The sequence below is a fragment of the Schistocerca piceifrons genome, chromosome 11 (genome assembly GCF_021461385.2).
Source record: "Schistocerca piceifrons isolate TAMUIC-IGC-003096 chromosome 11, iqSchPice1.1, whole genome shotgun sequence".
NCBI classification, from domain to species: Eukaryota; Metazoa; Arthropoda; class Insecta; order Orthoptera; family Acrididae; genus Schistocerca; species Schistocerca piceifrons.
In genome coordinates, this window is record NC_060148.1 from 83,358,599 (window position 1) to 83,373,974 (window position 15,376).

General features: G+C 38.6%; 1 protein-coding gene and 1 non-coding gene across 2 annotated transcripts in view; both read right to left on the reverse strand.

Annotated features, from left to right (window-relative positions):
* LOC124719725 (GRB10-interacting GYF protein 2) overlaps positions 1 to 15,376 on the reverse strand; it is a 183,311-nt gene that overhangs the window by 148,053 nt on the left and 19,882 nt on the right. The window contains exons 3-4 of the mRNA XM_047244928.1: positions 10,734 to 11,081; positions 7,313 to 7,532 (exon numbers count right to left, since the gene is read on the reverse strand). Coding sequence (XP_047100884.1) covers positions 7,313 to 7,532; positions 10,734 to 11,081 — 568 coding nt within the window. The remainder of the gene's footprint in view (positions 1 to 7,312; positions 7,533 to 10,733; positions 11,082 to 15,376) is intronic.
* On the reverse strand, positions 4,716 to 4,848 carry LOC124720587. The gene has a single exon (XR_007006216.1). It is a non-coding gene; the product is annotated as a small nucleolar RNA snoR639/H1 (small nucleolar RNA).

Below are 15,376 nucleotides of genomic sequence, written 5' to 3' on the forward strand. Positions count from 1 at the left end.
TACTTTGGGTTGAATGTGAAAAAATACTGATAGTGTACAGGAAACATCTGCGACGAAGTTAGCAATGATGACTGATCTGGTACTTCTGCATAATTCGTCTATATTACAACATTATAGCATGTGATTCAGTGTGACTGGCCATGCATGTGCAACATCTAAGAATGTGGTCCTTCCCTGATGGGCTCAGTCTAATGGTTTGGTCTACTTTTACTCAATGGTTCATCCATGTGGTGAGTAACAAACTATCTGAATTCATATTATAGTTATTCCATCCTGACTTTCCCATTTTTTAAATGGGTATATCACAAACGTGTCCTCACATAGTTTCTGCTTCCTCTTCCTCTACAAATTAGAGTGTACAATATCTATTTGCACCAACCTGGTAAACGTGCGAGAGGTAAAATACACTGTATTGCTGACATTGTGGTTCCAAAAAAATAACATACTGTAACTTTTTATCAATATAAATACACTCTAAATATTTCACAATTGTTTCGTGGTGTTGCTTCATCAAAGTCAAGCAAATATTTTAGTTGATCTATTGTCAACATGCTACCAATAGTCACTGTTCACCTGCAAGGAAAATGAAATACAATAACAATATGAAAGACATGGTAGCCAGTAGCGAAAGTTTGTCACACAGCAAAATCACAAACAATGTTAATGCAGATTTGAATAGGGCTTGATAAATATGTCTGTGGGATTCCTTTGGACATGGCAATGTGTGCAGAAACATCCATACACATTCCCACAATTGCTGTTCCCACGATGAGCACACAACCTCAATAATTGATACCATAGGTTGCCGGCTTATTTTAGTGGGGTCAACTTTGACTTCACAAATTATTTATTTCCACTAATTGTATATGTTGTAATAGCCTCAAAAGCTAATAACCTCAATAAGGCAAAAGATTTGTCAGTAGTGTTTGCAAAAATATGTAATCTTTACACTTTCTGTTAACTATCGTATCATTGGATGCATGATCTTAGTAACAAAAACAGCGTGACAAAATCATCATATTTCCCCCCCCCCCCTCCCCCACAAACAACAAATACATTTGCTTCAACATACATATTATTACATCTTCCACTTTTCAAAACTATAGTATCTACTGGAACCATAAAATGTCTCACCCGACAGGGACTCAGTACATATTACTTACACATTTCACAAAATAAAAACAAACATCCTTGGTTAAAAAACAAATAGAAAAAAATATCACACATGGTTTGGTCAAGCAGAACCAAACTAATAAATAACAGATGACTTTTGGCAGAGCTTGATTAAGGTGTCTGAGGGATTCCTTTGGATACGGCAATGTGTGCACAAACATCCATACACATTCCCACAATTGCTGTTCCCACATTGAGCACACAACCTCAGTAATTGATACTACAGATTGCCGGCTTTAGAATGTGGGGTTAATATCAAAATACTGGCACAGAAACTTTCAATCAATACACAGTTTACATATCATATTTTCAGCACTGACGAGTTCTTGAACATGACGACGATTTATGGCGTAGGAAAAAGTAGAAATAAAAATTAGACTTAACCAACTTATATGATGCTATTGCTATCACTTCTGAGGATAACATTCCACACGCAATGGGAGCTGGAGCAGGTTGTAAAGATACTCATGGTAGCCACATATTACAGATATAATCAGTGAAGTTTTCCAAATCTGTGAGATATATTACAGACAAAATTGTGGCAACCTTTTGGCTGTCAAAACAGGTTACTGCAGGTGTCATATGACGCCGGGACACAGAAATAGGCCCAGTGACACAAATTTATGTTGACTTTTCCACTTGTGAGTTAACGAGCATTGCACTCTCATTTAAATATATGGCCGAAAGATTCAGCCTACAGGAAGTGTAGATCCAGAACCGGATGCCACAAAGGGCACAGATTCACCACGAGATGGGGAAACTCACAGGCGTCTATTGAGGCCTAAGCACTGTAGTGTGTGAGTGAGACAGACAAGATCCTACATCATAGGGAAACCCATTCCCTATGATGTAGGATCTTGTCTGTCTCACTCACACACTACAGTGCTTAGGCCTCAATGGACGCCTGTGAGTTTCCCCATTTCGTGGTGAATCTGTGCCCTTTGTGGCATCCGGTTCTGGATCTACACTTCCTGTAGGCTGACTCTTTCGGCCATATATTTAAATGAGAGCGCAATGCTCGTTAACTCACAAGTAGAAGGCTTCTGTGGCCAAGGAGATGTAGCAGCGTTAAATATGGCGGACCTAAGATCAGCTATTAAGGGAAACATTTATGGAAACTATTTAATTCTGTAGTAATGTAGGGAATCAAGCCACAGTAATTTTAATCTGCCATCCTCCATGAATTTTCATGGTGATCCCAATAAAACTTGAATATTGATCATAGCTATAATCATTTAGGATTTACTGTTTAAAGTGAGATTCATAAGTTTTGTAACAAAGACTTGAATGCTGAAATCTGAACTCTTTAGTTAATCTTGACGATCGACATTTCATATAGAAGCATATCATTAAAATGATGAATGTTGTAAATATCAACTTTGTAACTTCATTTGTTTAAAAGATACAGTAAATTTAAATTATCACTTTTTCAGTTAAGCATCAGCAAGGCTACTGGCTCTGACAGTCAAAGTTAAGAAGAGAATTGTATTGGTTTTATGTACAAGAATTTAACAATGGATATTATTGTTACTTTATTTAGAATGTGAAGGTGGTCAAGCTTTGATTATTTAAATATGTTAAAATGTAAAATAATGTAGAATAAGCTGTAGTCAATCAGATGGACAGCTTCAAGAAAGGGAACGGCCCTAGTCAGTTGAGTGATGATGTTCGGCGTGTGGATAAACGTGGCCGGAGATGCGCAGAGAGGGACAGTTCTGAGCTAGACACCAGAGAGTACAGTTCAGCTGAAGACACCAAAGGGTACAGTTCAGATACAAACGCAAAAGCGGAAGGTCAGTCTTTAGGCAGCTAGGAAGTAAAAAGACTTAGAAAATTTCACATTGTGTGGTATCGCGGGACTTAGTCTCTGAGCAGTGAGCAGCTGCATGCCTGGTATGAACTCTTAACTTTTCGCGTCGTTAACAAGGTGGGGTATTGAATTGGTAATTCGCGATGTGATTATGAATGATCGAACTGTGTCAGATGGACATCAATCAATACACAATTTACACGACATTTTCAGTGCTGATGACTGTAATAGTAATTCTAAATATGTCCACTTTTGCTATTAATTGGCTTTCTGAATAAACATTATTCTAACCACATTGCAACTGTGTGGCCTACATAATTTATGGGTCGTTAATGTAGTTCCCGATATTATTATTACTGTTATTATATGTTATATTAACTTTGTATTTTGCAGACTTGCCATCAGCCATACAATTTAACCAAACGGTCACAAGTGTCTAATTTAGGACTTGTGATGCGACACAAGGTAAGTTTGGGCCAAGACGAAGAGGAACCGCATGTGAGCCCGAATGTCTTTGGGATGTTAGCCTGCACTATTTTCAAAACTACAGTATCTACTGGAACCATAAAATGTCTCACCTGACAGGGACTCAGTACATATTACTTACACATTTCACACAATGAAAATAAAAATTCTTGGTTTAAAAACAAATAGAAAAAAATATCACACAGTTTGGTCAAGCAGAACCAAACTAATAAATAACAGAATGACTTCTGGCACATTTTAAAAAATAGACTGGATGCAGAGCTTGATTCAGGTTTTGATTTTATCCATACTGGATGAGAGGTCGTGGTTGTGAATGTCAGTGTTAAAAAATATATCGGCTCAACCACTTGTTTATAGTGTAAAACACTAAGATTGACGCGTTTCGGAAGTCAAGCTTCCATCATCAGAATAATAAAAAAAGAAATAATTTGCAGCAGGAAAGTGATAAATATGAGAGAGCTGGGGTCTATAAAATTCAGTGTAACACGTGCTAGGCAAGCTATGTAGGTCAAACTGGTAGGTCCTTTAAAATACGTTACAAAGAACATAGCGATGCTTTCCGGCTTAATAATTTCGAAAAGTCAGCTGTAGCCACGCATATTTGGGAAATGGGGCACTCCATGTTGGGAATAGATCAGGATCTCGTTATTTTACATTACCAGGACAAAGGCAAAAAGCTGGATCTACTAGAACAGCTGGAAATTACGATACATAGCATGGATAATCAGAACACACTCTGATACAAATAACTTTTTCAAACATTTCACTGGTTTCTTTTAGTAACTACATTTTTAGCAATTGGTAGGATACCATCATTTCATGAGGTCCTTGGAACATGTATACGTTATCTGTTTGTATAGACATCTCTGTGACTTCCTTGTTTACTTGCACACGATCTCACTCGCGTTTCAGTGTCTTGTTTGGCTACGTGGTGTGTGGTATCAATGAAGACGCACGGGTGGTTTACGACAATAGAGGAGAAAGCCATGTGGTTAGATGTTGAACACCATAGGCGACACCATTTTAGAGTTTTTCATATGGAGATGCACCTTGGAAGACACGGCTGCAGCAGGGGAAATAGCCACGATGTTTTATCATCAATTTCATTGTGCCTGGTGCATGTTCCATTTCAGCGAGTTTTAACAGGTTCTGACGATGGAAGCTTGACTTCCGAAACGCGTCAATCTTAATGTTTTACACTATAAACAAGTGGTTGAGCCGATATGTTTTTTAACACTGATTCAGGTGTCTGAGGGATTCCTTTGGATATGGCAATATGTGCACAAACATCCATACACATTCCCACAATTGCTGTTCCCACATTGAGCGCACAATCTCAGTAATTGATACTACAGATTGCCGGCTTAAGAATGTGGGGTTAACATCAAAATACTGGCGCAGAAATTGTAGGCAACATTGCACAGAAAAATTCAATCAATACACAATTTACACGACACATTTTCAGCACGGATGAGTTCTCGTATGTGACTGTTCATGGTATGGGAAAAAGTAGAAATAAAAATTAAACTTAAAAAGGCATTTTACTAACCAACTTATGTGATGCTATTTCTGTCACTTCTGAGGATAACATTCCACACACAGTGGGAGCTGGCACAGGTTGCAAAGATACTCATGGTAGCCAAAAATTGCAAATATAATCAATCAAGTTTTCCAAATCTGTGGGACACATTACAGACAAAATTGTGGCAACCTTTTGGCTGTCAAATCAGGTCACTGCAGGGGTCATATGATGCTGGGATACAGAAATAGGACCAGTGGCACAAATTTACATAGGACTCCTTTGGACATGGCAATAAGAGCAGGTACATCCACACACATTCTGACAGTTACTGTTTTCACATACAGTGCACAATCTCACTGATACAACAATCTGCTTGGATATGTATGTGGGGGTATACTTTTAACACTGGTATTAGAATTGTGAGCATGAGAACAGAATTAAATCAAGAAATGATATACATATCATTTTTCTGTAAGCCCCACCACATCCAAGGAAATTAATCTTTGATAATGCAATTAACAAGGCGACAGCTATGGCTCAACAGTACGGAATACATTGGTTTCTCTGTAAATGTGTGTCCCTTTCTTAGGTTTCAGCATTTACAGCAGGTATCATGGTCCAAAATCTTATTACTGAATAGGCCAGAAAAGCGTATTGATATCAGTTGGAAAACACAAATGTCTCTGGGGTTACATTGGACAAGGCAAAAGACACGAGCATAACCACACACATTCTCACAATTAATGCTCCCACATTGAACATGTAACCTCTGTAGTTGATGCTATGAGCTATAAATGATTTACCTACCAAACTTTTCCCTGACAGAAATCTTATCACCAGAAATTATACCTTGATAATACAAATGAGGCAACAGAAACACACACAGTTATTACAATTACACCATCTATTTTTGAACACTTATGAGCTGTTCTATGTGGCAATTCAAATCACATGGAAAGGAAAAACCAATATTTTTTTTCTTTTTGTTTTAAGGTAAGCAACATTTTATGATTGAAAATAATTATCATCATTCCAGACTAAATTTAAGCAATTTTTGTCAGTCAAATCAGGTTACTTAATGGGCCATATAACACCAGTACAAAAATATAGGATGTGAGGCAGAAATGTCTGTGGGATTCCTTTGGACATGGCAATGCGTGCAGACATATCCATACACATTCCCACAATTGCTGTTCCCACATCGAGCGCACAACCTCAGGAATTGATACTATAGGCTGCCGGCTTATTTCAGTGGGGTCAATCTCGATTTCACAAATAACTCAATTATGATATCTGCACCTGTTATAATAGCTCAGAAAACTATTAACCTTGCTAAAGAAAATATTTGTGACTGCTGCTTACAAAAATATCTAACACTGATATGGCAAAGATGCTATACATTTTACACTATGTTAGCTATCATGTCATAGGATTCATGATCTTAATAATGGAAACAGAGTGAAATCACCACATTTACTCCAGCAAGCTACAAAAATATTTGCTTCTAGTTATATGTACCTTTCAAAAAACAGTATTTATTGAAACTATACAATGTGTTGCCTGATGGAAAAATGACAGTACACAATATTAACACACATCTCAAACTAAAAAAGAAGAAGCAGAAGCAGAAGCTGGGCTAAAATGTAAAAAACTACAGAACAGAACAAATGGCTTAACGTATGGTTTTGACAAGGGCAACCAAAATAAATAGCTGAATTTAACTTCTGTAGATCTGAAAAAATTAACCCGATGTAGCGCCCAATTCAAATGTCCGAAGGATTCCTTTGGACATGGCAATGTGTGCTGACACATCCATACACATTCCCACAATTGATGTTCCCACATTGAGCGCACAACCTCAGTAATTGATACTATAGATTGCCGGCTTATGTAAGTGGGGTACATATATTCTAACTGGAGCTGGAGTTGAGGGTAAGGGAGGAATGACAGGAATCAAAAGGCAAGTGACGTACCTCATGTACTTTTGTATGACACGTTACTCAGAAAAACATTTGCTTAATAATGTACATACTGTAGCTATCACTAAATAACACTCCAACTAATTGTTCACCCTTATTGACTGGTGCATGGTGATGTCTGGAGGTATAGAAAAGAGCAGAACAGAAATATGATATTTACAAGGAGATTAAATGACCGTGAACAATATTACATTTTCACAAACAATGGAACATAAGTAGGTGATCTTAGCACTATCTCCAATACTGCCAGAGGTGAAAGAAGTGTTAAGTGATAGATAAAAACACTAGTACACGTAACATCTGCCTTCTTTATGACATTGTGGACGACTATGGCAAACTCACCACTCCACTTGGTGGTAGAGCTCCTCCAACCTCCAGGAGCTGGCGGGTCGTCGTCCTGCTCGGAGTTGACCGTGTTGCGCCCCTGCCTCCGCCAGCTGTCGAAGCCGCGCCCGAAGTCCTTGCGGGGGCTGGTGCCGAGGGCGGAGCTGCCCGGTCCGGAACCCCCGCCCCACTCGTGGTCCGTGCCGTTACGGTCCGACCAGTTGCGCTCCGAACTCTGCTTTTCGACGAACGAACGAGTAGACGAGTAAGCTACTGTCGTGTCATCACAATTTGCCAGTATTGCAAACATTATTGATATACAGAAAAAAATATGTGCCAAATATACTGTTACATGGAACCTTAAGAACAGTATGCCAACAACTTTTATTGTACATATGGCTTCAAACCTGATACAAATTATAGTAAAATTTACAGAAACCTGGGTACCATGTGGGAGTGAACTTGGGAGGTATGAAATCACTTATGGTAAACTTAATGAACTGGAATTTAACATCCTCCTTTTACAATGGCAGCTATCATTATTCCAACTTTACATAGCTAGGTTTTACTTTCATACTTGGTCGAGTGAAAGTGATTTCATGTAAAATGTATTTTCTTGAGGTATCACTTGAAACTACACTATAGTCTGATCCACGAACGATGGTGGTTTGTGCATCTCAAGGGATGGGGATTGAATTGTTGACGATTTCAAGTGACAGTTGCAGTACACTCATGTGCATGCTTTCCACCTGAAGAAAGCGTATATCTTACAAATATGTCTCTCGCTTACTTATGTAGAATTTATCACTTCTACCACAATCAGTGATGACAACTCCCAAAAAATGGAATCAAAATTCACTAAAAAAACTCACTAAAATCACGTTTAATGCTCTCATTAGCTATGGCGTTCACAGCATACATGGCGTAGATGCGCATAACAAGCCTAAACTCTACCACCATCGTTCGTGATTCCAACTATAGCAGGTCTAAAACCAGTTGTGCTGTAGCAACAGATGTGCTGCGGAGGTGGTATTTTGGGAAATGCTTTTACACTGGCAGTTGTCGTTATCCAGAAATGCCAGGAAAAATTGGCCCATGCAAGATTCAATGGAGAAAAGAAATTAAACACAGACAGATAGACACAGACACACAAGGCATTCTGCAGAAAGTCAAAATTACTTCAGACGTCTGTTTACTTCTTTCTGTGATAGTGAAAGCATATTATTGGTCAAAATTATGATACATATAAGAGAGCAAAATAATTGGCAAAATGTTGAGAGAAAAGAAAAATACATGAGCAAAGAAAATGAAGTCAAATTTATTTTTTAAATTAATTATAAATCAATAGTAAAAACGAAGAAAGGTCACTAAAGGTACAAAGCAAGCATTATATATGTGGTCAATAATATTATCGCTAGGCATGCATTATCTTCAGTCACAGTATTTTACTAATAATCATTCACATTTTGGGATGACCAAAATCAAAACCAGCCAGACAGCATACACATGAAGATGATACAATATTAGTTTAAGGTATTTCAAATCTATTTTTGCACTACTAAAATTTTGTTTTTATTTTACCATAAGCTTTTCGTTTACTCACTTGAAACATTGCCAGGGGTCTGGACCAACCGATCTTGTTAACAATTTTAGTAAGCAGCTCATTTCATAAGCCACTGAACTCTGATTTTTACTCACTGAACTTTTGATGAACTTCTGCCTAAAACCAAAAGTGTAATTTGTATGTACTTTTTCCAGGTGTTCTTACATATGGTACTGATGTTGGCATGTTATCACTGACTTGCAGCACGAACACTTCTTGATCTAAAATATGACCAAATATTCACACCACTAATATCTGTTTTCCTGTGATAAAACATACGCGTGTGTGTGTGTGTGTGTGTGTGTGTGTGTGTGTGTGTGTGTGTGCGCGCGCGCGCACGCGCGATGTCACAAAATAGTTGACACTATGTCCATATGCCTTTCACTGGTGCAGTCACAAGTAACGTCCAATTATGCTTTGTTTAATGGACTACGTAAAACATTTTCTTTCACTAGGATTTAGTTCCTAATCTCCTTTCTCCACTGCATCCTTGTATCTAAAACCAAGACTAAAATAGTCAGTACATTTAGTTTCCGATAACTGACGACAGTTTGAACGAATAAAACAAAATCTTATGATAAAATGCAAACACATCTTTAGCAGTTGCAGAAAGCAGCAGTTTTCTTCAGACCAAAGACAAGTTTTATGCAGTTCTCCACACTGGTCTATGCCGTGCAAGCCTCTTCATCTTTGCACAATTACCGCACCTTACATCCATTTGTATCTGCTTACTGTAGTTGGGTCTCTGTCAAGTTACACCATACATTTCCTTTCTCCCAGTTCCAATCCATACCTTCCCGTCAGTTACCCAAAACGTGCATATAATTTGCCACAATCTTGTAGCACAAAATTTCAGAAGCTTCTATTCTCTCCTCACCTGAACTGTCTATCAGCCAAATTTCACTTCTGTAAAAGGCTACACTCTGAATACCCACAGAAAAACTTTCTAACACTTAAATTTAAATTTGATATTAAAAAATTTCTCCTTTTCAGAAACGCTTTTCTTCTTATTGCCAGTCTGCATTTTTAAATCCTGTCTATTTTGGGTAGCATCTCTTCTTCAGCTCCCCAAATAACAAATCTCATCTACTACTTTTAATGTTTCATTTTCTAATCTCTTTCCCTCACTTTTAATTCATTTTATTCCACTACATTTTGTTACCACTGTTTTAATTTTGTTGTGTTCATCTTACAACCTATTTCCATGACACTACTAATCCCGTTCAATTTCTCTTCCAAGACCTTTGCCATCTCTGAAAGAATTACAATGTCATTGGCAAACCACAGAGTTCATTTTGCTTCACCCTGAGTTTTATTCCCTTTCCATATTTATCTTCAGTTTCCTTCACTGTTTGCTGAATGATGGATTTGAAATACCTTACCCTTTGCAATAGCAAGGGACAGGGGAGCAGGGTCTTGTAAATACTGTAATCTAGTCCTGTTCTTCATATTTTCAAATTTTGAAATTCTTTTAATGCTTTCTTATACCAGACACTGTAATAATTGTAATTTTTCCAGTAAAACCCAACCCAAAAATATATGCCTTAGTAGTGAATGTTACTTTTCGCAACAAATGTCATGAATGTATTTTCAGATTAAGGACTCTTCTTACACATCTGTATAGTTTTAAGAAGTATGTTGTGAAAAATAATGAGAATTAATGAAATTCATATTTTTTAAACATTTCTCTGGTGGTCACAAAGTACCCCTCCCTCCCTACGGTGTACAAATTATGAAACATACATCCATATTGCTAGGGTTAATTATCCAACAACTACAGACACTACGATCACACAAATTTGGAATAGTTTACTTCTCAGAAGGTTCACAACACACCTGCATCCTGACGAACGGTCGGCCCGGCCTGAGGGAGCCGATGCTGCCACCGCGGATGCCGTCCCCACCACTGTCACCGCCGGCAGCACTCGAGTCGTCGTACCGGTAGAAGGGGGCGGAGCCGGACAGCACGCCGGGGCCGGGCCCACTGCCAGCGCCCCTGCCCGGGATGCCGAGGCTGCGCGACTGTCCCCGGAGGCCTCCGGGTCCACCCGTCACCCCGAGGCCACCTCCCCTCCCACCCACTCCACCCGGCCCCGAAGTCGGCTGACCCGATGGGCCACCGGCACCGGTGCTCTTCGACATCCTCAGGACTGCGTCGCTATTCACACCTCGGTTCCACACCCGCTGAGAACATTGTCAAAAGAAAAAGGTAATATCCAATATATAGTTGGTAAGTTAGCTGTTTATTCGTCTACAGACATATTTGAAATGGCATTAGACAGTAGATAAATAAAAAGAAAGATGACAGCAACAGAGATGATGTTATTAGGGAGAGTGAATGGTTGCAGAACAAGAGATTTAACTAAAAATATAAACATTCAAAATGAGCTGGATGTCCAACCAAATGGTAAGGAAATAGCTGAGCACAGACAATGGCGGATGCAACATGAATACAACTAGGTGACATACAACAACAAAAATTCTGAATTACAGTCCAAATGAAATGAGCGACATATGTCGATCAAGAAAATGGAGGGCATAAACTTTACGGACGAGGAAAAAGCAGATGCTAATATTGAGTGTAAGGCGACAACAGCAATTTTATAGGCATGTAAGCTTCATACAGCAATAAATCATCATATAAAGTATCATTAAATGTTAAATAAAGACTTATCATTAAAACATCATTGGATGATCTATTTCAAAAGATAGAAAAGGGGGTGGGCAGCAGAAAGCTAACAATGTCTTAATTCGTAAATCAGAAATATAAGATTAAAAATTTTCACAATATGAAATTCTGGCTGTTTAGTGTGTACTTAAACACACCTTCTTGTGAATTGGTCAGATTACTGTGTGTTTCTTTTCCAATGTTCCCCACTCTTTTTTGCAAGCTAGTTCCCGTACTTCTGCTAATATTTTATCCTCTCCCGATACCTTGTCATTTTTCCAATTTCAGGTTACTGTTGGTACTACTACTTAATCGGGTAGCAATTACGCCTTAATCAAGTAGTGTTTTCAGGCTGAACTTGATTCTTCACTCCTCCTTATCACCAATATGTTCCAGCTACATTCTGTTATGGTTGCTCATTCTTTTAACTTTCATACCTTACTGCATGTCTGGTGGTTCGTGAATGAACATGCTTCATTAAAGACTATGTAAAGGCTGAACCGGAATTTTTGAACATACTGATCATTATCTTTGTAGCATGTTCTGAAATTTCCAGGTACAATGATTTGCTGTATTGACACTCTGACTGGCTATACCTGCTTCTTGGTATCTGACATCTGCAAATCTGATTGGGGGTATCAAATTTTGTTTCTTCAACATAGTTGCTATACTGTGTATTAATTTGCATGTGTACATTACTGTGCACCATTAATTTTTTTAGTTCTCTCATTCATCTTAGTACTGTCTTAGCTTCTGTACGATAATGCGTCCAAGTTAGTGTTGGAGTATTGTGGTCCTCTTACTTTCTGCCTGTTTTCTTTCTGCCATAGTCGGATGTGCTATTGTTACCGAGGCTCCGAATTATTCTGAATTATGTGGGTGTTATATCATTTTATTGTATTTGTTTCCATTTCTTTTCCATGGTGTTGAGTGTTAAATGAGATTTTACTAAGCCTGTATATCGTATGTACCTGCCAGTTGATTATTCTGTTAACAGTTGTATGTGACATGTAGAATACTTCTTTTCCCAGCAGTCTATGTGGTAAATGCATGCTGTGTGTTTCTGTAAGTGATAGACACTAGATTCCGTACCTTCAACAATTTCTGTTAGCTTTCATAGCAACAGGAACAACCGTCATTGGCAAACTACGAGATAATCACCGGTTTCTCTAAAGCACAACTAAACTTCCTAGTTCACAAAACTAATGTACCTACGAGGGGGGCGGGGTGTCATAAAACTTATGTGAACAATAAACTCCATATTATGGACAATCAGTTCTCCCTAATTATAAGTAACATTAAATACAGTCAAACAGCAGGTTCAAAAAGGAGTAACAGACATATATAAAAATGATAAAGTTTTGGTAACAGAGGAACGAAATTAGTGATCAAATTTAATCATTCTGCAAATACTGCATATCTGTCAGATTTTACAAAATGACCATAATACAGGCTTCAATAATGTCTTTCGGGTGTTTTTTTGGACACCAATTTGTGCACACACATACACAGATGTCCATACAATTGCTGTTCTCACATTGATTACACACCACCATCAGTAATTGATACTATGGTTCAAATGGCTCTGAGCACTATGGGACTTAACAGCTATGGTCATCAGTCCCCTAGAACTTAGAACTACTTAAACCTAACTAACCTAAGGACATCACACAACACCCAGTCATCACGACGCAGAGAAAATCCCTGACCCCGCCGGGAATTGAACCTGGGAACCCGGGCACGGGAAGCGAGAACGCTACCACACGACCAATTGATACTATGAGTTGCTGACTTAAAGTGGGGTAAAATTTTGAATGCTGCTACTGTAGTTGGAGGTAAAGTGTGTAGCAATGTAACTAATCAATGGTTTTGGAGCAATCATACATAACGGGAGAAACAATCTTCAATAATTCAAAAATTGAGCTAGTGCTACAGCTGAATGGTAAGAAGAAATATATCTGACTGACTTCCCTTAAAAATAATTGTGCACCCCATGTTACAGCACTAATGGGCTGCTATTATGGCAATTTGTATTAAAAGGGAAATGTGAAACGAAACAGCTGTTGGATATTGGAATTAAAACTACAACCAAAAATTATTTTGTTAAATTTTAGAGTGGAATTGTCCACAAATTGTTTGAACAATGCAGTGCTGTTGGAGGCAGTACACTGTTGCAGTCCTACACCTATAATTGACATGTACTGTTATAGGTCGGACATACAGTTTAATGTGAATTCTGAAACACCAGGTGAAAACCAGGAAAGACTTAAATATTGCTCAAAGCATTTCCTTGGAGCTCAGAATTATCATGTGTAAAATTGCAGGGCTTGTCACGGGTCACAACAGGTGATTATATATAAACATACACACAAAATTCAAGCTTTCGCAACAAACTGTTGCCTCATCAGGAAAGAGGGAAGGAGAGGGAAAGATGGAAGGAAGTGGGTTTTAAGAGTGAGGGTAAGGAGTCATTCCAATCCCGGGAGCGGAAAGACTTACCTTAGGGGGAAAAAAAGGACAGGTATACACTCGCACACACACACACATATCCATCCACACATATACAGACACAAGCAGACATATTTAAAGATATGTCTGCTTGTGTCTGTATATGTGTGGATGGATATGTGTGTGCGTGTGCACGCGCGAGTGTATACCCGTCCTTTTTTCCCCCTAAGGTAAGTCTTTCCGCTCCCGGGATTGGAATGACTCCTTACCCTCTCCCTTAAAACCCACATCCTTTCGTCTTTCCCTCTCCTTCCCTCTTTCCTAATGAGGCAACAGTTTGTTGCGAAAGCTTGAATTTCGTGTGTATGTTTGGGTTTGTTTGTGTGTCTATCGACCTGCCAGCACTTTCGTTCGGTAAGTCACATCATCTGTGTTTTTAGATATATAAACAATATCAGATAGATGATAAATGTCCGTAGGATTCCTTTGGACGTGACAATGTGTGAAGACATATCCATACACATTCCCACAATTACTGTTCCCACATTGAGCACACAACCTCAGTAATTGATACTATAGGTTGCCGGCTTAAGAAAGTGGGGTAAATATTGAGACACTGCCACTGAAGCTGTGCTCATGGAAAAACAAAAAATTTAATCAATACATTTGGCATTTTTGCCATAGCAAATTTTTGCCTGTGGCAAAAGAAGTGATATGTAATGTAAAAAAACTATGCGACATTGGAATAAAGGCTCTTTCAATTTGTAGTTTGGCAGTTACGCACACTAAAAACTTATTCTTCATAGTGGCAGCTGCTACTAAATATCTGAACAATCTGCTCAAAGTACTTAACTTCTCACGCTCTAGATTATACAAGGCAATGTCTTTGTCACATGCTACTCGGGTCGCAGACATCATGAGATCCAAAAATTACCAGCAGCGACACATAGGCACCTAGTCAGTACTGACTACATGTTGCTGCTGCAATTTTTAGATCTGATGATGGCTGTAAAACCAAAACCTATTATCAATTATAATAAAGTAGCATCTGACAAAGACACTGACTTTTATAATATAATCAGACACAAAGGTCAATGGTCTCTCCAGCAGGTTGTGGTATAACATATCACAATGGTAGAGTGATGTGTAGCCCTACACCTACTTAACCGACAAATGACGGTCACGATAGTTAACTTATACAATAATTTAGTGGTTAAAATTAGCTAGCTGTTTGCAGTTTTTGTTATCTGTTATGCATGTGGCCCATACATGGAGGGAGTCCACGTCTTCGGGATGAGATAGCGATCGCAGTATTATCACAAGTCCCAAGTTTAGTGCAACCACTGTAAATCAGCAACGCAGT